Source organism: Ranitomeya variabilis, chromosome 2, assembly GCF_051348905.1.
Source record: "Ranitomeya variabilis isolate aRanVar5 chromosome 2, aRanVar5.hap1, whole genome shotgun sequence".
NCBI classification, from domain to species: Eukaryota; Metazoa; Chordata; class Amphibia; order Anura; family Dendrobatidae; genus Ranitomeya; species Ranitomeya variabilis.
In genome coordinates this window covers 108016248-108041541 of record NC_135233.1, presented here as the reverse complement: position 1 = coordinate 108041541, position 25294 = coordinate 108016248, and the positions used below count along the sequence as shown (strand labels likewise).

The window sequence follows — 25294 nt, the reverse complement described above, 5'->3', positions numbered from 1 at the left end:
GTGAGTATAAAAAAAGCAAAATCTGAAAAAACTGTCCAATTTTTAACTGGTGACAGGTTCTCTTCAAAATGTTTTATTAAAAGGTAATTGTAAAGAAATCCAGGCAAACACATGAAATGATATTCCGCAGCATCTGCTGCTAATGACCCAGTCGCAGTAAACATGCCCCCGCTAACCTCTTCGCTACAAAGCGCACTATGTAAATGAGGAAAGGGTTGCCTATCACCTTACTCCTCCACCATATTGAAGCACACTCATGACATGCAGGCGAAAACCTAATAGCTCTTTACTGGGACCATCACCATCTGCTCACAGGACATTCTTCCAGTGTCGTCTTTCAAGGTTTTACAAAGTGGATTCTTGAAGGATTCCACTGTAACCTCTGTGGAGCTGCATCACTTGCACATCATGACACTATCGGCACAACTCCGGAAGACACAATGGGGCAAATCTGTAATTGCTCCTCAACAGCAGCTACTTCATTTACTATTATAGCTGTAAACCACAGTTTTTGCCTTACTCAAAAAGGCTGCGGATTTGGAAAGGAGGGAGCAACTTTTGTGGAAAAGTGCACACATTAATAGGAGCAAACTGAGCCGAGAGGTGGTGCCAAGTTATTCAAAGGTTTCTTAAGATACGACAAATTCTTCATTCGGCACAAACCGCTGAGATAAATTTGGCTCATGTGTAGACTGCAAAGTTTTAAAGTCCCAATTCATAAAGGCAATTTCGCCAGAATTCAGACGTAAACTGCTTTGAAAAATATTATTAACGCAACTGGGAGTTGCGCAAAAATGCAATCACTTTTCGAGTTTTCAACATGGACGGAGCTGGGGCGGGACGGGGCTATGACACCACAGTTGGTCTAAATCGTCTCGAGCTGTGGTGCTCCCTACAGAGGAACACAACAAAGATGAGATGCTCCTTCAAGAACCAGGAGTATCTGACTCCACCACAACCACTCATCAAGACCGGTGAGAAAAATCACCTGTCTTAACATATTGGGGCCTAAGTGTGCATTGCATTGCTGAAATACCTAACATATTCAATGATGGTAAGGTTTCATCTCATCGGTGACAACTATCTATGATGAGAACTTGCCGTACACTTGCCATAAAGCCACCCTGTAGATTATGTTACGGGACCTAATGAACTAATGGCCATGCAAGTAGAAATTGGGGACCAGACTAAGTCCTGGCTGCCAGCTTTGAAACACTGACTGGCCGAAATGTCTCACGGAGGGAAGGTCATATGTGGCCAGCTCATTAGTCTGTCTCAAGGGTTCTACAGAGACAGATTCATTTTACACCATCAATGTTTAGTCCATATTTCTGACTAGGTCTACAAATCTCACCGTCATCCACAAGTCTTTACATATCTTTGGACGCCACAGTAAGTCCACATGGGCCGTACACTGAGTGGAAACATATCCAGCATGGCTTAGGCCACAAATAAACAAAAATCGGCAATAGACTTACATGTGGAGATGTCGTGTATTTTGCCACACGTTTTACCCTATTCATTACAAAGGACAAAACCTGCGTAAAAACCTACAACATAAAATGACATGCTGCATATTTAATATTCACATCGCATGTCAATTTCCGTTTTTATTACATAGCGTGTAGATTAGATTATCCACTTTGCTGGTTCAGGAACGCACTGCACATTTCTACCTGCATCATACGAACTGAAATTCCACAGCGTTTTGCTGAGTGTGGGCCCCGTGGGTTAGGGATGACCTCCACCAGGGTGATTGAAGGAAAAGACAATTCACGGTTTGGGACTGCACTAACCGTAATGATAATCCTTCATCAAAGAATACATATTCCACAACAAGCTTCCATGGCAGATCAGTGTGGAAACGCGTTGTGGAAGAAAAAACGCTTCTTTATATATTGGATCAAGGATCATTATTTCGGTTAGAGGAGCCCAAAATTGTCTTTTCCTTTAACATATCTTAATGGTCATCTGTCCAATACTTTCTAGTGAAAGTCTAAACTGATAAGTTAGCAGAATAGTTTAGAACCTGCTAACACCCTACTCTCGGCAAAGTGCCCCAATATTTCAGCCGTCAGCGGCCGGACTCTGATCTTCACCTGAACATTTTGTTGCCTAATTGTGAGCAGGCACAGGATGGAGACCTGAGAACATCGATAAAAGTTCAGATTAAAAAGGTCAGGACACTCGTTCTAGAGACCCGAGGAACGCTGGTGATTCATGCCAATGTCATCTAGAAGACTTGCAGTACTAGGAAAGGAATTGTACATTACGGCAAAAAAACAATTAGAAAGCTGGTTAGAAATGTACTTCATTAGTGAATGTTTATCTCTGTGGACCATCTGTAGGTCTCCGTACAATGCAATGAAATGATTGTTTTTATCTTTTATTTATTAACATCCTGAATCAAGCAAAGTCTAAAAAAACCAAAAAAAATTGGGTAGGAAAACCATAGCCAACAGCGCCATCGTGTGGCATCCTCCAGTCATCTGATCATTAGCAAAGTTTTTCGGATCTTCAGATTTCATTCATACAGTACTTCTTCTTTAATAAGATCTATATAGTACAAAAATCAATAATTGCCACCAAGATAATCATTTCTGATTGTAAATGAGAAAACATTTTGCATTCACACATCCATGATTCATAGACCAGCAACACGTCTCCCGACATGAACTCGACAGCCTCAGAAGCATCTATGAGGTTGTCAAGTTCGGGTTAGAAGAGCCACAGCCTGACTGGGCATGGCGGTCTGTACTCCGTCCGCCATACGTGTGGATCCAGCCTAGAGGTCACATGAAGGAGGACCTCATAAAAGGTATTGGGGTGGTGAGCCATCTCAGGGAGCCATCAGTTACGGCACTGTGATCACTCCCCTGCTCCGTGACCGATAGCTTGCTGTGCACACACATGCTGCAGGGCAGGTTGTCCCTGTGTTGGAGAGGGATTACAGTGCTCTCATGGTATAGTAACGGCTCCTGCACCGCCCTGATGATAGGGAGCAAAAAGCTGCAGGGAGAATAAAGCTTCATTTTCTCCCTGTAGTCACTTTTTTAGTTACTGTGCTGGACAAAATTTCAAATTAAATTTACCTGCAATATCAGCGTAAATAGCATATTTTGTAGACGATGGGTTCCCTTTACAGAGAACTTGTCACTTTTTAAAAATAATTGCATTAAATACCTTGCAAAAAAAAAAGTCCACTCCCCTGATTCTGCCGCTTTTTTCCCCCATTTTGTGTTTTATCCATTGCATAAATATATTAACACGCAATGCTTTTGGAGAGCACTATGTGAAATCTCTGCTTGTAGTGCAACTTGGAATTTCTTCATGGTTTTCTCTTGGGGTGCAGGCCTTTACTCCTCCCAGGGGCTCTCAATGGCCGCTCTGCAGTATCAGAGAATGCTAGATCAGCTGCTGAGCGGTTATTGGAAGGAAGGGTGAAGGCGCACACCTTCAGAGAGGACTCAAAGTTGCATTACAAGCAGAGATTTCACATATTAAAAAGCAACAAATGTGAATATCTCTACAATGAAGAAATGCAGTGCAAGATGGAAAAAGAGCGACAGAATCAGGAGAGTTCAGTGATTTTTTTTAAAAAGGTATTTAACGCAACATTTTTTGAGAAATAACAGGTCTTCTTTAAAAGGAGTCTGAGGGGAATGAAACATGACTGGTGGTAAAACTTATTTCTAGTGACATAGTCTGTCCACAAAATCTGAGAGGCGCTCCTTGAGCAGTTATCCTCTTATCTAATGTGTAAGGGAAAATCTCCAAAAGTTTGTCTAACCGTAAAGGAAAAGGCTACGAAGCAGAAGACCCCTTATAGTAACAGAGCAGATCGCATGTTTCCCACTTTTCCCCAATTCGTCTGAGCATTACTTTTCACAGCAAGCATACCTGCACTTCATACACCCATTTCCAAAGCACACTATTAAATCCGGACATGACTATTACATTTTCTCTGCTCTTAAAATAATCAGCATATTGGTTTCTGTGTTAAAAGTGATCATTATGACAGCGGCTGGCAACATAAGCTGAAATTGTAGGGCTGCGCATTTACCATTCTACATGTAATGGAAAGTGACGGATCCGAGGAATTCTGCCGAAATCAAAAAATCTTAGCATCTTTTCAGCTATTAGATTTTGGTCCAAAAATTACTCTTACATTGCATCTGAATTTTTTCTCTGCCTTAACTCAAATTGCCATATCCAAAAATAAAAGCTCACAAAATGACACACAGGGCTTGTGAGGCCACAGGAAAAAGCCCAAATGCAATCTGTTTATAAGGGAATCAGTGCTCTATCCCAAAAGAAATGGGCATTTGCTAGCCTTCAGGGTCAAAGTATTCGGTAACACAGTGCGCGCCTCCCTCGGACCTGCCCGCATGTGGGCAGCGTCTCCCTCGGGAGTCTGTATCTCCTTCGGGCTCCCCATTTGTGGGCTGTGCCTCTCTGGGGCCCATCTGCAGGTTGGCAGTGTATCCCTCGGGCCCGCCTGCATGTAGGCCGCACCTTTCTTGGGTCCGCATAGAATCTGTGTCTCCTTTGGGCCCGTCCACACGTGGGAAGCGTGCGTTTCCTTATAAACATCTGATTAAAATTCTTAATAAATACAAAATGATTGTTGGAAAGTTTTCCTTTTCTCGGATTTAGCAGCATCAACTAAAACCATCCAGGTCAAGTGATGGAAAAAATAAAAAATATACATTCTGGCGGGTAACATCATGCATGGTCCCAAGAACTCCATCCTATCCTATTTAGATACTGTTCACACTTGCATCCAATTGATATGCCATGAATGTCAATTATAGGAATAAACATTTTATGTATTTTAGGTGTGCATGCGCGGCACAGCAGGACCCCTGAGGTGTGCATGCGCGGCACAGCAGGACCCCTGAGGTGTGCATGCGCGGCACAGCAGGACCTCTGAGGTGTGCATGCTCGGCACAGCAGGACCTCTGAGGTGTGCATGCTCGGCACAGCAGGACCTCTGAGGTGTGCATGCTTGGCACAGCAGGACCTCTGAGGTGTGCATGCTCGGCACAGCAGGACCTCTGAGGTGTGCATGCTCGGCACAGCAGGACCTCTGAGGTGTGCATGCTCGGCACAGCAGGACCTCTGAGGTGTGCATGCTCGGCCTCCGCTCTACTCATTAAGATTGTCGAAGAACAGATTTCAGCGCTGCGCTAATTAAGGAAATGTCGGACAATGAACGCAGTGGAGGCAGAGTATGTGCACTTTTACTTCATTCAAAACCGAGCTCTGCAGACGCCCATTCTTGGGGCTGAAAATGGTATCACCCGTTAGATCCCAGCAAACAGCAAATTTACCTCTATCCTATGGATGGGTGATAATTTGCGATTTTGGGAAAACCCTTTAAAAGGTCTGGTCATTAAAATGGTTAAACGTAACTATTGCACGTTTTCCTTACAGCTTTTGTACGCCCCCGTACTGCAGGAAAACCGAGGTAAAGCCTTCCTGAGCCCAGCAAGTCCCTGGCGCTGTATGCAGAAGAGCACCGTTACTCATGGAAGCTGAGACTTCTTGTTGTCTCTTGGACTCTGAACAGGAGACCACATTATCACAAGCACAGGTTATTCTGACCTGCATTAGCAATAAAGGGCTCCTTCATGTATTTTTCGTGTTAGATGACTGGGAGACAAGGAGTTTGACACTGTGCTACTTGAGTGACTAGTTGTGAAAGGCTTATTATGTTCTGGTAGGAAAACACGTATTTAACCTGTTCACTATGGTGGCCATGTTAACCCCATACCATCTTTATAATGATCTTTGTGTACTAGTAGTCACAATAAAAGCTTGATTTCATGTGATATTGTGCCTGGCATAAGCTTAACGTGCCCATATCCCGTCATTAGTGGTCCTCCTGACTTCCCCTTACACGGAGATTGGCCTAGCGGGCATGTAACTTCAATGGGGGGAGGGGAGGAAGCCGCTGGCACTACTGATGGCGGCTTACATCCCCCCAAGAACAAAGGATCGGACATGCTACAACCCAAAAGGTCTGATCCTACTTTCCCCAACATCAACTTTAGAGAGGAGGCCCCCATACATATATGAGAGTCAGCGGGGTCCTGCTGAAATTGCTGGGTTTGGCCGACTTTACTCGGTGTATGGGCACCATTAGGCTGTCTGAAGACTTGTACATTTCTCTCGATATTGGCCAAGACAAGCTTTGGAAATGCAAAAAACCACTTATGGTCTGAAAATCATTATGGCCGACGTAGGCAGGAGATACTGCTCAAAAAAAGTCTTTGGGCTAGTGCTAAAATAGTGCTCATCAGCCAGGAATTTTCTGTTACTGCTTTGATAATCATCCACATATTGGTCCTTCTGACAAGTCTGTTTTAATAAATACTTGCATTCCTGAATGAAATTCAATTCCTCCTGGAAATCAAATAATAAATCAAAATACGCCAGCGGCTCGGCGTGAAATGATGCCTACGACACTTACCTGATCTTCATGATTGAGGCCATTATGCAGGACAAGGTAAAAATGAACCAAAACATCAGAGTTGGGTAGGACATCTTGGCGTCTTGTCATCATGCCACAGATCAGCTTGTACGCCTGCAGTTTGCCCTCCTTGTACTCATTCGGCAGCGTAGTTGCCTGTTTGGAAATCAAGTTGTTTTTTTTATTTCCATAGAGAGATTACAGTAAATTACCCCAATGTAAATGGTTAGTGAGGCACAGATAGATGATAGGGAGTGGGGATGGGCCTCTGCCTCTCTGCTCCTACTCTCCTGCCTATCAGTCTGCATGCAGGCATAACAGAGATGAGCGTTCACTTCAGAACAAAACAAGTCTTTGGACTACAGCAGGTGCAATGCATGCTGGGAACTAAGGGTTCCAGCACCTGTAGTGCTGGCAGAATGATATAGAGTAGCTGCTCACTCAGAAGAGTGGATGCCAGTGGAGCATAAGCATTAAGACCGTGCCTGAACATATTAGACTGGTATTTGCACCAAAAGCAGTTTGAACTTGCTGGGAATGAGGGCAGCAAAATCAGGCTCTTCTGCTTGTTTGGTATACCTGGACATAAAAGGGATATCCAGCACTATCTGAAAAGACGTGAAAAACATGTAATTTATTTGTAGGAACATAAACATGAACATAAAAAGGCAGTGTCTATTGGTAAAATATGCATGTGATCGATTTGCTGAATAAACAGCTTCTTTATGGTCATGTATATGTTCCTAAAAATTATTTGCAGCTTTGTAGATCAGTGGTTATTAAGGATGAGCGAGCGTGCTTGGATAAGGTGTTATCTGAGCATGCTCGTGTGCCGAGTGACTTTGGCGTGTTCGAAATATATGTTCGAGTCCCCACACCTGCATGTCTCTCCGCTGTTCACCAGCCCCAACACAGGCAGCGAGCCTCTGTATGTTAGGCGATCCCTGCATGTGGGGCAGCTGTGGAACAGTGGGGAGACAGGCAGCCGCGGGATCAAGTTCAGCTTGGTAAAATGCAAAATTAATTTTACCTGTACAATAGATGCCATAAAAATGTTTTTACGAAATACGAGAATCACCTTTTCTAGGTTGTCAAACCCCAAAAGAATACAATAATATACATTTTATGATTATGTCTAATCTTTTTACATTCCTGATAGCAAAACGCAAAAATATCTTAAAATAAAACACTTCTTACCTTAAACAGCCAGGAGGCAAACATCCTAAGTGGTGGGATCAAAATGGGAGGTGAAGGGGAAGACTGATTGTCCAGACTGATAGATAGATTGTCTCTGATCTGGAGGAAAAAAAATAAATCAAAATATATAGATTTTTTTCTGTATAGAAAGTTTTCAGCCTTCCCGGGCCAGTGCGTGATAAAGTACTGCCACCTGCTGTTCACATTTCATAGTGCAGTTTCCAACCAGCAGAGAAAAAAAAATGTAATCTATGGATAACTTGTAAATACCCCTTTAAAAACATGTTGTAATGTTTTTTTTAATACAGTAGGTAATTGACAAAAAGTATACTTCTCTGTAACTTAAGTATAAACAGTCCTTTCCAAAGGACATAGGATTTTTCCTTACGGTCTGTTGTAAAGATAAGGACATTTATTTTAGAGAACTGGAGAACTTCTTTAAATGGAAATCCTGCCTAAACTAATTTAGGTCTCATCTAAAGGCAGAATTTCAGTGCCACTATACTACACACATAGGGGCTGATTCATCAAAGCTTTGATTCTGGAAAACTGGACTTTAACCTTTAAAAAGCCACAGATATTTTGTGCAAAAATGTTGCAACTTTGGGATTTTTCACGCCAGTTTAAAGCAGCTCAGCTGAAATGGGCCAAGGAGGATCCGGGTTGTGGCCACGCCTCCTTGTCCAATTAAAAAAGCTGGCGTTTCTTAAGCAAGAAATGCTACTCCTCATCCCTGCCTGGAGTAGTATTTCTGGCAAAGCGCACGCCCCAGAGAGTCAATGATGAGAATATTTAGAGGCCGGCTAGACACGATATGGCCCCAGAGTCATTTTTAAAATAGGTGGCAGCTATTAAAATTTTCTCCGAAAAAGGTAACTGTGCCATAACATTAAGCATTTCAGTGGCTTATTATCCTAAAGCCCGCCTTATTTACCATCAGAGCGCTAATTAAGGACAGTAATTCAATCACATTGCTTTCCTGATGCAGATTCCCCATTCCATACTGCCCGGGTGCAGCGGAGTCCTACCTTAGCCAGCTTGTACCACAACTCATAGAGGTAGCCAAACACCTTGGCATGGATTTTGGAGGACTGGATATTGTTCACATCTCCGAGTATTCCCAAGATTCTTCTCCACAAAACAGCTGCGGAGTCCGGATGCCAGCCCGCGAGGTTCCCGCCAGCGATGATGCTGCAGTCCCCAGTAAGACACTCACTGCTGTCTGCAAGGAAGGCCGAGCCATAATGGTAAGTGTCAGGTGTATAGCACGCGCCCAAAATACCTTACAAGCACTATGTACCCTTCTATAAACTTTACACCTGCCCGGCTATTCTTCAAGAAACACATAAATATGAAGACAAAAGTACAAGTTTATTATTACCACTGTGCAAACATCCGCTCTTAGGAAATCCCAGCTTAGAAGGCCGGTCAGGATGAGGACATTCCCTGCACTTGTGTGTACAGCATTTACTGCAAGCTTTCCACTGAAATGAAGACCCCTGAACACTGCATGTGATGCCAGGTTCACAGCTGTGTTGGAGCCACCATTAAAATGACTGACACATAACGAAAACCAAATGGACCCTATTATAGTCAAAGTGTTCATCAGGGATTCGATCCATTTTCCTGTTCTATTATAGCGCCTGATAATTCTACCATGAACCTAGTCTAAAATGTTTCCCTTCTTTCCACTAGGAGTCACTCACCGAGGTCAGTAATAGTTGTATACATCTACATGTAGTGAGGGCCTTCTAGAAGTGGCTGCAGGCAAACAAATCACCATTCAAAGCAGCAGTGCCATCTTAGTAAGTGATGGCATATTGCCAGGATACAGTAACATCTAATTATCGGGGAGGCAGTGCTAAAGCCTCATCATTTTCGGGACCATTAAAGAGGACCTATGACTTCCAGGGAAACTTTATTAGGTAAAATGAGACCAAAACATAAAACTTTCTCAAACTATAGTCCGTAAACAAATGTCTTCATTGAGTTAGAAAATGAAAGCTGGACCTTTGGGACAAAGATGCTACAGTCCGGCTCTCCACTGTCTCACTATGTTGATAGCTCTGTGAGACTTCATGCCTCTGAGCTGGAAGATCTCACTGTGTGGGGGGACTGAGTGTACATGTAAGGGAATCCTACATAATGTAGCAATATATGAGGCAATGTACAATGTCTGCTTATTACAGAGTGTCAAGAGAAGGGGGAAGCAGCAAGAAACCATGACAAAGGTAAAACCTGTCATTGCTCCTCAGTTTGTGGCCTCTGTGTGTATGGAGTGACATTCAGATAAACCATTTAGATGCAGCAGTGCCTTCTCAAAGTAGATTAGAAGCAGCTGTATCCTCCTCATTTATCTGGGCTAGATAATACATAAGAACATCCTATTACATTGCTCCTAAACAACAATATTTTACATGAAGTAAAGATCTGAGACAGCCGGAAGGTGAGGTGATTCGCAACAAACTGGGATGGACTGGTTAATTAATTCACAAGGTTTGTACTTCCCTTTCAGCAAATGTATGAGAAAAATACATGAACAGATTTTCTCAATATTTTCTATAGAACGGCAATTAAGAAAAATACAACAAAACTGTGCAGATTATGTAATATCAGAGCATGAGACTCCATTTACTGGCCAGATACTGTGTGGAATCTGCTCACATCTCCAAAAGAGAATTCCACCAGATTTTGTGCTTACTCTGGCAAAATGAATGTAAAAAAAAAAAAGTCTTCTAATTTCGTGTGCAGTGTTTTGCTGAGAAGTGATGTCTTCTTTAACTGGCTAACGACCTGCTACATACATTTTTGTGGTAGGACATTAAGTGAAATATGAAGCAGGCTCAGGAGCTGACCAGTCTGCTACTTCCAACAAACAAGGTGCAAGAACCAAGTTGTCTGCAAAATGGAGGGATTTTCATTTTGCAGACAATTTCGTTTTGTTTTTATCATCTGCTGTCATATGGCAAGGCTCTTTAATCCTTCAAAGGAACTGGACATTTTCCATTTCCGCTGTCATCTCGGTACCTAATGGCAGTCAGGCTACCTCTGGCGAGCACATGGAGGGCTCTGCGGCCCTCCAAAGAAATGCCACCCCACACCATTACTGACCCACTGCCAATCTGGTCATGCTGGAGGATTTTGCAGGCAGCAGAACGTTCTCCATGGCGTCTCCAGACTCTGTCACATGTTGTCAGTGTGAACCTGCTCTCATCCGTTTAGAGCACAGGGCACCAATGTCGAATCTGCTAATCTTGATGTTCTCTGGCAAATGCCGATTGCCCTGCACGGTGTTGGGCTGTAAGCACAAACACCCACTTGAGGACGTCGGGCCCTCATACCATCCTCATGGAGTCTGTTTCTGAGAGTTTGAGCAGACACATGGATGCTCCTACTGTTTATCCTTGCACAAAGGAGAAGGTAGCGGTCTTGCTGCCCTCCTATGGCCCCCTCCACGTCTCCTGGTGTACTGGCCAGTCTTCTGGTATCTGCTCCATGCTCAGGACACTGTGCTGTCAGACACTGCTACTCTTCTTGCCACAGCTCGCATTGATGTGCCATCCTGGATGAGCTGCACTACCTGAGCAACTTCAGTAGGTTGTAGATACCGTATCATGCTACTGAACCTCTAGGGAGAGAGCAATGACAGAATGCAAAAGTGACCAAAACAATAGCCAAAAGGGATTAGAACAAAGAAATGGTCTGTGGTCACCCCCTGCAGAACCACTCCTTTATAGGGGTTGGCTTGCTAATTGCCTATCATTTCTACCTGCTGTCTGTCCCATTTGCACAACAGCAGGAGAAATTGATTCAGAATCAGTGTTGCCTTAAATTTGGACAGGCTGATTTCACAGAAGTGTGAATAACTTGGGAGTTACTGTACATAGTGTTGTTCACATGTTCCCGTTATTTTTTTGTGGTGGACAAATCAGACAAGTTTTTCAATCTGAAACTGCTTCAGGAAACGCTCCTTTCTAGAGGACATTTTAGTTTTCCTGAAAAGTTTTAAAAATGTTTTGAAACAGTTTATTTTCCCCCTGAGGCATTATTTTGCAGCCTTTTGATTGTACATTGCCTAGTTTGGGGGCAGATTCCAGCAAGAAGCCCTTCTAAGAAGTGGCATGCACCTTGCTTTTTTCAGCAGGTATTTCTGAATACCTTTTCAAGGTTAAGAAAAAAAATGCTAAAAAAAAGCAAACAAAAAAAAACAACCTCCTCAACATGGATCTCCAAAATAAAAAGGAAAAGTAACAGGTTTGCAGACATTTTTCAAGAAGTTTTTGAGGAGGATTTGTAGAAGAGCTGCTCAAAAAAAAAAAAAAACCTTAATGTGAACAAAGGTTAAAACTGATAAGGATTTGTAGCTACAGCTATCCTTGCATTATTAGCCACAAACACTTTTCAAAACAAGGGCATCTTCTAAAAGTACGTCTAGCATTCTGTAAAATGTGGTAAGTATGTGCTGTATTGACCAGAAATCTTGGAATACTTGGCTGAAAACACTAGACACCACCAAAGCTCAGTAAGAGTCGCGGTACAGATCAGACATTGTTTCTGGGACAATAGCGGAGCGCTGCGGCCGTTTGCCACAGAGACTATTTGCCAGCTGAATGTGTAAGATTTGAGCCTCTCTGGAAACATCATTTCAGGAGCCGAGACTCCAAACAAATCCTCTCAGACCATAGAGGAGTTTGGTGTCTTCTCCAACAATGAGGTGAAACAAAAAGGAGCCATGAATGTGTAGATGCTCCTACATGTGGGAGCAAGTCCCAGCTTTGCATTTGCCGCTGCCAGAATGAATAAGATAAGTGGTATCTTAAATGCTATAGAGCAGTGCCAAGAGCATGACAATGGAAGGCTTCCTATTGACCGACGCTTTGCAGCCTCCTCGCACCTGTCTCTTCTACCTTACACTTTCCTTTTAATGAGCGACGTGGAGCAGCAGCTGCTGAGGGTAAATTAAACTGCGTATCTAAGGGGCTCGGCTCCGATCTATTGCATACAAGGAAGCGTATGAATATCCACAATGCTGATAAATACAGCCGCCATTCATCCTGCAGGTCACAGGAATACAAGACGCTGGGCAGCAAAGTGCACATTAAGGAGAGATAACAGCGTCTATGTCCACAGTGTCACTTCATGGGTTAAATCCGGCTCCGTGGACGTGGGAACACCTGCCGGCAGCTGCAGGCTCCGTCAGGAGGAAAGTCGTGACTTTGGACAAAGCGCCTGCACTGTACACCTTCACAGCCCGGGCGCAGGCAGCTGGGAGAGTTGGACACAAAACAGCCTTTGTGCCATTTACTTTTCCTTTTTTCTTATTACGCTGCAAGCGAAGCAGGATTTACGAGGCACATGCTGCAATTCCCCCAAAGACCCCTGAACACTGTCTACTACATGATGTGACAAACCAACGCAGTACAAGACCAAGTCCATTACTTTCTGAGGAGGATCAGGAAAACAGCATAGAACATTTTCCTACCTTCAGTAAAAGCTCCTTACGTTTCCATGTAACCGTATAATTTAAAGGGCTGTTCCCATCCCACAAAGTAACAGCAGGCAGCTAGGATATGCCATCACTTTATTATCGGAGGGGATCTGATCGCCGAGACGTCTACAATACAATACTTGGTGTAACTTTGGGGCACCTCTAAGTTTTCCTTGCGCATGCGCCCGGCCAGCCCTCACAGCAAAGTCTTACACAAAAGAGACGGTTTAGGGGTTCTTATGCATGTCTGCTTCTGTTAGGCTGGGCTCAAATGAGTGGATAAAACAATGGACAGATTGTCATAATCTAGAAAAAAAAAAAAAGGACGATTTTCATCCAGTTTGCAATCCGTATGGCATCAGTTTTTTTTTTTTTTGTTTTTTTTTTAATTACAAGAGAAGGGCAGACATCTGGATGTACGGGTCCGGAGGGTTCAGCCGAACAGTTACAAAAAGTTCAGGTTCGGGTACCAGAACAGTACCCAGACCCCATTCAATGGGGTTCCGAACATCCAGTGTTTGCCACGCTGTCATTTGCATGGCAGCACAGCAAACAGCGCTTCTGACTGGCGGTAAAATCATCCCCATAGATCAGACAGCCGCAGTTCCCATGCTGTCAAAAGACAGGGTGAGCGCTCAGCTGTGATCGGAGGTATAAAGTTTACCTCCAGTCACTAGAGTCAGCTGATAGGACTACAGCTCCCATCATCTGATGCCTGCTGCCGCTAATAACAGCGAGAGCAGGAGCGGCTGAAGAATTGGTGCATATAATAGATGTGCCTTTTCTGGGCAGCTGCGGCTGCTACTTTTAGGCTGGGGGGGGCAATATCCATGGCCCCTTACCAGTCTGAGAATACCAGCCCCCAGCTGTCTGCTTTAGCAAGGCCGGTTATCAAGAATAGAGGGGCCCCACACCGTATTTTTTAATTATTTAATTAATTTTAAAAAATGGAGTGGGGGGTTCCCCCCCCCCCCCCGTTCCCCCCCCGGTTCTCCCCCCCCCCCCCCGTTCCCCCCCCCCCCCCCGGTTCCCCCCCCCCATTTTTGACAAGCAGTGATGCTAAAGCAGACAGCTGGGGGCTGGTATTCTCAGACTGGTAAGGGGCCATGAATATTGCCCCCTCAGCCTAAAAATAGCAGCCCGCAGCTGCCCAAAAAAGTCACATATTTTAGATGCGCCAATTCTGGCGCCTTGCCGGCTCTAATAGATAAGCCTTCTCTGCGGCTATTTTTAGGCTGAGTGGGGGGGCAATATCCACGGCCCCTTACCAGCCTGAGAATACCAACCCCCCAACTGTTTGCTTTAACAAGGCTGGTTGTCAAAAATGGCGGGGACGGGATGGGAGCTGTAGTCCTATCAGCTTACACCAGTGATCGGAGGTAAACTTTATACCTCCGATCACAGATGAGCGCTTGCACGGTCTTTTGACAGCGTGGGATCCGCAGTGCTGACCGGCAGGGATGATTTCTCCACCGATCAGAAGCGGTGTTTTTCATGCTTTCATGCACATGACAGCGTGACAAACACCCGGAGTTCAGGCAGCCTAACCTGAACAGTAACACGGACTTCCTACTGTAGGTGCTCGGTACGGACGTCAAACTTTACTGTTCTGGTTTGCCCATCTCGAATATTAATATTTGCTCTGTTAAGAACTGCAATGTATCTGTAAAAAAGCAGATGCCATACAAATGATGTGTATTGGATGTTTTTTTTTTTTTTGCACACCAATATATTTTAACAGACGAGTCTCAACCGGCATTCAAAGGAAACTAGAGCATGCTGCGATTTTCTTCCACGTAAATTCTGTCCATTAAAGAAAACAAACAAAAACACAACACTCATCTGGGATATGTTGAATTCTAGAGCTATTGCTACATAAAGTGAAAATGGTCAAATTTTTTTAAAAAATTGGCCTGGTCAAGAAGGAGTTAATAGCCATTTGAAGTTTTCTGCCAATTAGATTTTAGTGCACAGGGGCTGGACTGTGCGTTCGGTCTTCTCCCTGTCTGTGATTTCTCGACCCTCCGCCTGCCTCGGGTCTGTGAATGACCTTCCTCTTCTATATAAAATCTCAGTAGTGACCGGTCATTCAGAGACTGGAGGCAGGCGTATGGTTGGAAAACCACAGATAGGGAGGAGAAGACCCAGTGCACAGTCCGGCCCCTGTGCACTGATATCTCATTAGCAGAAAACTTCAAATGGGGATTAAAGAAGAACCACAAAGCGGATTTCTTCACCAATGGTATCAATCTAATCTGTGTTACAGCACCATTACAGCCATGCCTTTACTTTACAAAATTGCACTGATAGCCAGTGAAACCTCATATTTACTTAGGAAAATTCATTATAACAGGTCTTTCAAATGGTGACCGAAGTGTTTGGATACACATCTATCTAGTAGCCACAGGATAGATAATAACGACTGGATCGGTGGGCATCTAACCATCTCGGCCTCTTGTTTGAGTGCAGCAGCAGTCAAGCATGCACACCACAGCACCATTCATTTTTATTGGGACTGAGGAACAAAGCCAAGCCTAGCATTAACTTTCTCAGGCAGCTCCATAGAGAGAGAACACAGCTGGTGTGACTGGTGGAGGTCACAGCAGTCAGACCTCCAGCAATTTAGTAGTTTTCATCTATGTTTTGGGCAGATCATAAATTGATCTTATTGGAATAACCCTTTAACAGGAGTTACAATTGATTTTATGGCTTGTTGGTAGACGTCCTACTTCACAAAACCATATGTATCTGCATTTGGAAGAATAGCAGCAAGGGAAGGGAGTTGCGAAAATGCTGCAGACATTTCCGCAGCATTTCTGCAACGTGGCCACATAGCCTAATTGTGTAATAAAACACGACCTTTCGAGCGAAAATAAAAAAAAAAATACCTGTGAGAGGAGCAGGATCGGTGGGTGTGAGCTGCAGCCACCGCCGGGCATCATGGTCGATAGTCACATCAGTCGGTGTTGTGATCTCGGGCTCGTCATCACAGTTCTGCCATGGCATTAGATACTCCGTTTCCCGACTGTAGCCATTCATCACATCACTGCTGACACTTTCACCTGCAGTAAGGTTTATAATTAGTCATCAATTCTCAAAGGAAAATTCAGCTCGTTAAAATGGAAGCTGTCAGCACGTTTCTACATATTCAACTACTGATACGGTTGTATAGTGGCTTGTTCCCCAACATAAATTACATTTTTTGTGTACATATCCAATGTGCCAGTCATGAGAAATCTGGTGTAGATGTCATATGCAAATAAGCTTGTAAGTGCACTGGGGCGTGTCAGTGCACTTTGGAGTGCTGGACAACCCCAACCGGATTTGCATGTAGATTCAACTCTAGATTTCTCATGACTGGAACAACTGAGCTACCCAAAAAATATAATTTTTATTTGAGGACAAGCGTCAATGCAACCATACAATTACTTTCATATGTCAAAATGTGCTAACAGGTTCCCTTTAAGTGCAATTACATAGTAAAACAAGCACAAAATATCCTTCAAATATATGGAATAGCGGACTCCGGTATACCAGATCCTCAGAAAACAATCCGGGCACCTTATATATACTTATATATCAGCAGTGCAGCACACGGGTGCAGCCACTCCATGGTGACACCTGTGCATGAGGATACAAGGCGTCCGTCCTACCCAGTCTGCTAGGCTCTTGTATCCAAGAAGGAAGCAATTTAATTTTAAGTTTAAAAAGCGGTTTTCCCAATTCCCCATTCATGGCACGGTTCAGGAAGATCCCAACAATATATTTGCAGTGCACTAAATTTTTGCTTTTCTCACGGGAGGTATGACAGTACCCACGTGCCACTTTTATGTTCACCCTTGGATAATGGCTTCTGCAAACAGTCACTAGTGCGGAGGTACGAGGCTTTTAGGAACTAATTCCATTACTGAGAAAACCCTTTATCTTACATAAAAAGGTAATTAACTTTGGAAATACACTGCTTGTCTTATCTTGTAACACTCAATAAATAGCAGCTTTATTGCCTGCAGCGTCCTGGATAGCGTCCTGGATAGCGATCTCGTTGTGTTTGACACGCAGCAGCGATCTGGATCCCGCTGTGATATCGCTGGTCGGAGCTAGAAGTCCAGAACTTTATTTTGTCGCTGATCACCCGCTGTCATCGCTGGATCGGTGTGTGTGACACCGATCCAGCGATGTGTTCACTTGTAACCAGGGAAAATATCGGGTTACTAAGCGCAGGGCCGCGCTTAGTAACCCGATATTTACCCTGGTTACCATTGTAAAAGTAAAAAAAAAAACACTACATACTCACCTTCTGATGTCTGTCACGTCCCCCGCCGGCGGCTTCCCTGCACTGAATGTGTCAGAGCCGGCCGGCCGTAAAGCAGAGCACAGCGGTGACGTCACCGCTGCTGCCGGCGCTGACACATTCAGTCAGTGCAGGAAGCTCTGAGCAGCAGCGCGTATCCCTGTGGACGCCGGGGGACGTGACAGACATCAGAAGGTGAGTATGTAGTGTTTTTTTTTTACTTTTACAATGGTAACCAGGGTAAATATCGGGTTACTAAACGCGGCCCTGCACTTAGTAACCCGATGTTTACCCTGGTTACCCGGGTGCTGCAGGGGGACTTCGGCATCGTTGAAGACAGTTTGAACGATGCCGAAGTCGTTCCCCTGATCGTTGGTCGCTGTAGAGAGCTGTCTGTGTGACAGCTCCCCAGCGACCACACAACGACTTACCAACGATCGCATCGCTGGTCGTTTAGTGTAACGGTACCTTTAATTCTGCTGGACTCTGGTTACTAGAAAGAAGTGGACTATGAGAGCTCAGATGACAGTAACAGATGCCCATCTTAGTAGTTCATGAATTATACCCTCTTTGTTGTATTATCCCTCAGTTACTCTTAATAGAAATACAACCCCTGGCAAAAATTATGGAATCACCGGCCTTGGAGGTTGTTCATTCAGTTGTTTAATTTTGTAGAAAAAAAGCAGATCACAGACATGGCACAAAACTAAAGTCATTTCAAATGGCCACTTTCTGGCTTTAATAAACACTAAAAGAAATCAAGAACAAAAAAATGTGGTAGTCAGTAATGGTTACTTTTCTTAACCAAACATAGGGGAAAAATTATGGAATCACTCAATTCTGAGGAAAAAATTATGGAATCATGAAAAAGGAAAACAAAAAAACACTCCAAAACATCACTGGTATTTTGTTGCACCACCTCTGGCTTTTATAACAGCTTGCAGTCTCTGAGGCATGGACTTAATGAGTGTCAAACAGTACTCTTCATCAATCTAGCTCCAACTTTCTCTGATTGCTGTTGCCAGATCAGCTTTGCAGGTTGGAGCCTTGTCATGGACCATTTTCTTCAACTTCCACCAAAGATTTTCAATTGGATTGCAATACAGACTATTTGCAGGCCATGACATTGACCATATGTGTCTTTTCAAGGAATGTTTTCACAGTTTTTACTCTGTGGCAGGATACATTACCATCTTGAAAAATGATTTCATCATCCCCAAACATCCTTTCAATTGATGGGATAAGAAAAGTGTCCAAAATATCAACATAAACTTGTGCATTTATTGAAGATGTAATGACAGCCATCTCCCCAGTGCCTTTACCTGACATGCAGCCCCATATCATCAATGCCTGTTGAAATTTGCATGTTCTCTTCAGGCAGTCATCTTTATAAATCTCATTGGAACGGCACCAAACAAAAGTTCCAGCATCATCACCTTGCCCAATGCAGATTCGTGATTCATCACTGAATATGACTCTCGTCCAGTCATCCACCGTCCACGATTGCTTTTCCTTAGCCCACTGTATCCTTGTTTTTTTCTGTTTAGGTGTTAATGATGGCTTCAGTTTAGCTTTTCTGTATGTAAATCCCATTTCCTTTAGGCGGTTTCTTACAGTTCGATCACAGACGTTGACTCCAGTTTCCACCCATTCATTCCTCATTTGTTTCGTTGTGCATTTCCTGTTTTGGAGACATATTGCTTTATGTTTCCGGTCTTGACGCTTTGATGTCTTCCTTGGTCTACCAGTATGTTTGCCTTTAATAACCTTCCTTTGTTGTTTGTATTTGGTCCAGATTTAAGATACAGCTGACTGTGAACAACCAACATCTTTTGCAACATTGCGTGATGATTTACCCTCTTTTAAGAGTTTGACAATCCTCTCCTTTGTTTCAATTGACATCTCTCGTGTTGGAGCCAAGATTCATGTCAGTCCGCTTGGTGCAACAGCTCTCCAAGGTGTGATCACTCCTTTTTAGATGAAGAGTAACAAGCAGATCTAATTTGATGCAGGTGTTATTTTTGGGCATGAAAATTTACAGGGTGATTCCATAATTTATTTCCTCAGAATTGAGTGATTCCATAATTTTTTCCGTATGCTTGGTTAAAAAAAAGTGACCATTACTGACTAAAAGAAATCAAGAACAAAAAATGTAGTAGTGTTTCTTAAAGCCAGAAAGTTGACATTTGAAATTACTTTAGTTTTGTGCCATGTCTGTGATCTGCTTTTTTTCTACAAAATTAAACAACTGAATGAACATCCTCCAAGGCCGATGATTCCATAATTTTTGCCAGGGGTTGTACATTTTTCCCATTAACAAATTGGTGCCACGTACTAAACATTTTTCACTATGCAAGGTAACAGGAAACATTACCTTTGGAGGTAAACTGGAAATTATATTTTGCTCTGTGATATATACATGTGAGAAAGGGACAAGGCTGAGGTCTTTGATCTTGGACCACCACTGGTTTCCAGAATGAAAGAACTTTGCCAATCAAAACATAATCTGAGCAGACAAAACTGCAAATCAGTGGCCTTTTCTTACATTATTCTATAGATACCCAAGGAATCAATTGATATTTCATACAAAATTCACTTTATTAGAAGAAAATGGATCAAGACAGGAGACATGAGGAAGCAAGGCTTACATCGTTACACACATGTTTGGAAACGCTAGGGTGCACACTGTGGGGATGATATATATATAAATACGTACAAGGAGTTACATAATTTAATAATGTTGCACCTTCGTCCCAGGTAGATAAACTGACATTATGCCAAAGAAGTAATTAGTAATGAAAATCAAGCGTGTAATTTACCTGGACACACCAGTTCAGTCCAACCACAGCGGGCACCCGCCCCAACGCACGTTTCGGCGAGATGGCCTTTTTCAAGGGGTGATGGGAAAGGGGAAGTAGGTAAGTATAAAAAGACCCCAACCACCAATCATGGCTTGCCATGAAAGCACATGATTATTGTATGCCAATCACAGTATGTAAACAAATAACGCCCATATTCGCCTTATTTATACCCGTACATAGTTCATACAGCATGTCCACATCATATATGAATGGCCCACCGTATGGCGGCGCTTAAATCGCCGCGAGGATTTGTAGGACCATATACGCCGTATATGTTGAATTAGTGCGATGTAACTGCATCGCAGGGAGGCGTTGTACCTCTCGCCGGAGTTGGCGCATGCGCAGTCGCGAACACCTGGACACAAGTCGGCGCCGGCGTCATGCGTACGGTGCGTGGGCACCATAGCAACAGAGACGCCGGAAGCCGGCGAGCATGCAGGGTACACGGCGCGAACGCGCACAGGCGAGACGCTGCATCGATGTAAAAGAAAAACCAGCGATAATATATAGGTGTGTGACATACAACTAAAGGGATGTAAGTACAACGAAGGTCATACAGGCCATTGGGCATATAAATAAACAATGGCAGCACGGTATATATATACTAGACAACAGAAAAGGACAACAATGAAGTAAAATTCATAAAAACTGCAATATAGTAATGTATAGGCAATTCAATAATAGAAAATGAAAAACAGACGATCTATAACACACAATGTTAGCCACATAAATGTGAAAAAGAGTTTTCATGTCCAACTTCATTACAGTCCGAAGATAAAAGGTGTCAAATTCTTCATTGTCCAGATACCTGCCAATGGCAAACAGCTATAGGTGGTGGGTACTGAATAATAAAAGTGGATAAAAATAGTTAAAATCACAATAAAGCAAACATGTGTAAGAAAAACGATGGAGACCACTATAGCCTTGAAATTCTGCTCAACTTCATCAATTTTTTTGTCCAAGTCAGAAATAGATTTGGTATTCAAATCCACCAATAGCTGCATCAACGTGAATGAACACATACCACACGCCTCTTCCCATTTAGAGATGAAATCCTCATCCTCCACTGGAAAGGCCGGGATAGCCCGAACCCTCAAGCCTCTCGGAATAAGTTTGTTGGAAATATATCTTCCGCTCACCCCAAGCCTCTAATTAATTCTATCCCCGTTGGCCAGTTTCTGCGGCTGCGCAGGATCTGTTCCAGCGATGAGGAATTTCAAAGGAATGCACGAGATCTTTGTGAGCGTTTTCGTGAAAGAGGGTATAGTGGCAGGGTAATAAAAAGAGCATATAATAGAGCGAGACATTCGTCTCGCCAATCTCTATTATATAAACAAAAAGTGAGCAAAAGTGACAATAAAGTCAGATTTATCACTAATTACCATGCCCAATTTTCCCGTATGAGAAGTTGTCTTCAGCGGGCATGGCCCATTCTCCAGACTGATTCTGTGTTGAGTCAACTACTCTCACATACACCAGATATAACCATCAGACGGGCCAGAAATCTCAGAGACCATCTTTTGCACAGCCATTACCAGCATGAACTGAGGCCTACTTTTCTTGATGGTGGGTGTCCTAGGCGTGGTTGTGTCCCTTGTGGTCGGTGTGTCGCCTGCCCCAATGTGTCTCGCGTCACGACATTCTTCAACTCGGCTGAGACAAGAACTTATGTGATTAGGAAATCTATCACATGTACATCTCGACATGTGGTTTATTTTGCCACATGTCCTTGTAAATTGATCTACATTGGCATGACTTCCCGCCAGTTGAAGGTGCGTGTTCGCGAGCACGTTTTGGGCATCCAGGAGGCTGCCGATCATGATGATGCAACCACGCTTAGGACACTGCCACGACACTTTAAAGAACATCATGGGTGCGACAGTTCCCTGTTGATGATCAGGGGAATAGACATGATTACCCCCAATATTCGTGGGGGAGGCTTCAAAAAGAAATTGTCTCGCTGTGAGACGAGATGGATCTGGGCACTAGATACTATTACCCCCAAAGGGTTAAATGAAACAAATAGCTTTGCTCCATTTCTATAGTGGTCTCCATCGTTTTTCTTACACATGTTTGCTTTATTGTGATTTTAACTATTTTTATCCACTTTTATTATTCAGTACCCACCACCTATAGCTGTTTGCCATTGGCAGGTATCTGGACAATGAAGAATTTGACACCTTTTATCTTCGGACTGTAATGAAGTTGGACATGAAAACTCTTTTTCACATTTATGTGGCTAACATTGTGTGTTATAGATAGTCTGTTTTTCATTTTCTATTATTGAATTGCCTATACATTACTATATTGCAGTTTTTATGAATTTTACTTCATTGTTGTCCTTTTCTGTTGTCTAGTATATATATACCGTGCTGCCATTGTTTATTTATATGCCCAATGGCCTGTATGACCTTCGTTGTACTTACATCCCTTTAGTTGTATGTCACACACCTATATATTATCGCTGGTTTTTCTTTTACATCGATGCAGCGTCTCGCCTGTGCGCGTTCGCGCCGTGTACCCTGCATGCTCGCCGGCTTCCGGCGTCTCTGTTGCTATGGTGCCCACGCACCGTACGCATGACGCCGGCGCCGACTTGTGTCCAGGTGTTCGCGACTGCGCATGCGCCAACTCCGGCGAGAGGTACAACGCCTCCCTGCGATGCAGTTACATCGCACTAATTCAACATATACGGCGTATATGGTCCTACAAATCCTCGCGGCGATTTAAGCGCCGCCATACGGTGGGCCATTCATATATGATGTGGACATGCTGTATGAACTATGTACGGGTATAAATAAGGCGAATATGGGCGTTATTTGTTTACATACTGTGATTGGCATACAATAATCATGTGCTTTCATGGCAAGCCATGATTGGTGGTTGGGGTCTTTTTATACTTCCCTACTTCCCCTTTCCCATCACCCCTTGAAAAAGGCCATCTCGCCGAAACGTGCGTTGGGGCGGGTGCCCGCTGTGGTTGGACTGAACTGGTGTGTCCAGGTAAATTACACGCTTGATTTTCATTACTAATTACTTCTTTGGCATAATGTCAGTTTATCTACCTGGGACGAAGGTGCAACATTATTAAATTATGTAACTCCTTGTACGTATTTATATATATATCATCCCCACAGTGTGCACCCTAGCGTTTCCAAACATGTGTGTAACGATGTAAGCCTTGCTTCCTCATGTCTCCTGTCTTGATCCATTTTCTTCTAATAAAGTGAATTTTGTATGAAATATCAATTGATTCCTTGGGTATTTTATCGCCTAGTTGCTGCGGTTTTGTTGGTTTATATCACATGCGATTACCCTATAAACATCCTAGTATGTTGCCCACTATATACAATAATACATTATCTATGTATATTTTCTAAACAGTATAATAATTTTTGTGGGCATGAGTCCTGTGAAGGTATTTTATTATTCTATAGATATAGCAGATCAATCACAAAAAAGTGACTTCTTTATTGATGACATTTTGGAAATCATTGAAAACCTGATCACAGATGTCACCTATGGAGCCTTCTCGAGAGCATAAATCCTACAGCATGAACATAAGATCTGGTTAATACCTCTCTCGTGATCAGAACGTCGTCCATTTGAATGCAGAGAATCACTGTGCCACTCCAACTCTGCCGGACTGCTGCTCCTCCGAATCATTATCTGCGAAAAAGGAGACAAGCCCATAAAACAAAGCAATAATTTTATTCTGTACTTTATGCTGTTATTTTTTGCAAAGCAAATTGCCTTTATTGCCTCAAAAGGAGAATATTAATTCCATAGCCAAGCAATCCTGTATTTTTTCCAACATAGTGCAGCTGCCAGAGTCTCACCATGCATTGCTCTTGCTCCTATGAAATGGCTGCCAGGGATAGCTCAGTAACATTGAGCAACTATTCCCTGATGTATTTAAAAAAAAAAAAAAAAAATCGCTGCATCTCCTATGCAATGTATATATAGCAGTCTCAGTGTCTCCTACATGATGAATATACAGCATTCTGTTTATCCTACATAATGTATACACAGTAGTTTCAGTGTCTCATGTGATGTCTATTCAGCAGTTTCAATGTATCCTAAGTGATGTACAAAGTAGTCTCCATGTATCTCATGTGATGATTTACACAGCAGTCTCAGTATATCCTATGTGATATATATATACACAGCAGTCTTCGTGTATCCTATATGTATACAGCAGTCTCAGTGTATTCCATGTGATTTACACAGCAGTCTCCATGTATCATGTGATTTACACAGCAGTCTCCATGTATCCTATGTGACATATATACACAGCAGTCTCAGTATATCCTATGTGATATATATACCCAGCAGTCTTCGTGTATCCTATAATATGTATACAGCAGTCTCAGTGTATCCTATGTGAATTACACAGCAGTCTCCATGTATCCCATGTGATTTACACAGCAGTCTCAGTATATCCTATGTGATATATATACCCAGCAGTCTTCGTGTATCCTATAATATGTATACAGCAGTCTCAGTATATCCCATGTGACTTACACAGCAGTCTCCATGTATCCCATGTGATTTACACAGCAGTCTCAGTATATCCCATGTGATTTACACAGCAGTCTCAGTATATCCTATGTGATATATATACACACAGCAGTCTTCGTGTATCCTATAATATGTATACAGCAGTCTCAGTGTGCCTTATAGGACGTATACAACATTCTCATGGTATCCTATATGAGGTATATACAGGAGACTCAGTGTATCAAATGAGATAACTGCAAAGTCTCCGTGTATCCTGTATGCACACACAGCAGTTTCAGTGTCGCCCTATGTGATGTATACAGTGCAGGAGTGTTGGTGTAATGTATATGATGCAGCCTCATCCTCTATATCATTCTCTTACAGAATGCAATAATAGAACAGAATTATGAAACTAAAGTACAAAACATCATTGTTGTCGGAGGTGCACACAAACCCTGCATGACTAGCCCACCATTCTGCAA

At 43.1% G+C, this 25294-nt stretch overlaps 1 protein-coding gene across 3 annotated transcripts in view; it reads right to left on the bottom strand.

Annotated features, from left to right (window-relative positions):
* Positions 1 to 25294, bottom strand: part of RALGAPA2 (Ral GTPase activating protein catalytic subunit alpha 2) — a 331873-nt gene that overhangs the window by 198608 nt on the left and 107971 nt on the right. For all 3 annotated transcript variants that reach the window (XM_077282789.1, XM_077282788.1, XM_077282790.1), the window contains 5 exons: positions 23891 to 23981; positions 16049 to 16222; positions 8701 to 8894; positions 7673 to 7771; positions 6476 to 6631 (listed from right to left, as the gene is read on the bottom strand). In XM_077282789.1, coding sequence (XP_077138904.1) covers positions 6476 to 6631; positions 7673 to 7771; positions 8701 to 8894; positions 16049 to 16222; positions 23891 to 23981 — 714 coding nt within the window. The remainder of the gene's footprint in view (positions 1 to 6475; positions 6632 to 7672; positions 7772 to 8700; positions 8895 to 16048; positions 16223 to 23890; positions 23982 to 25294) is intronic.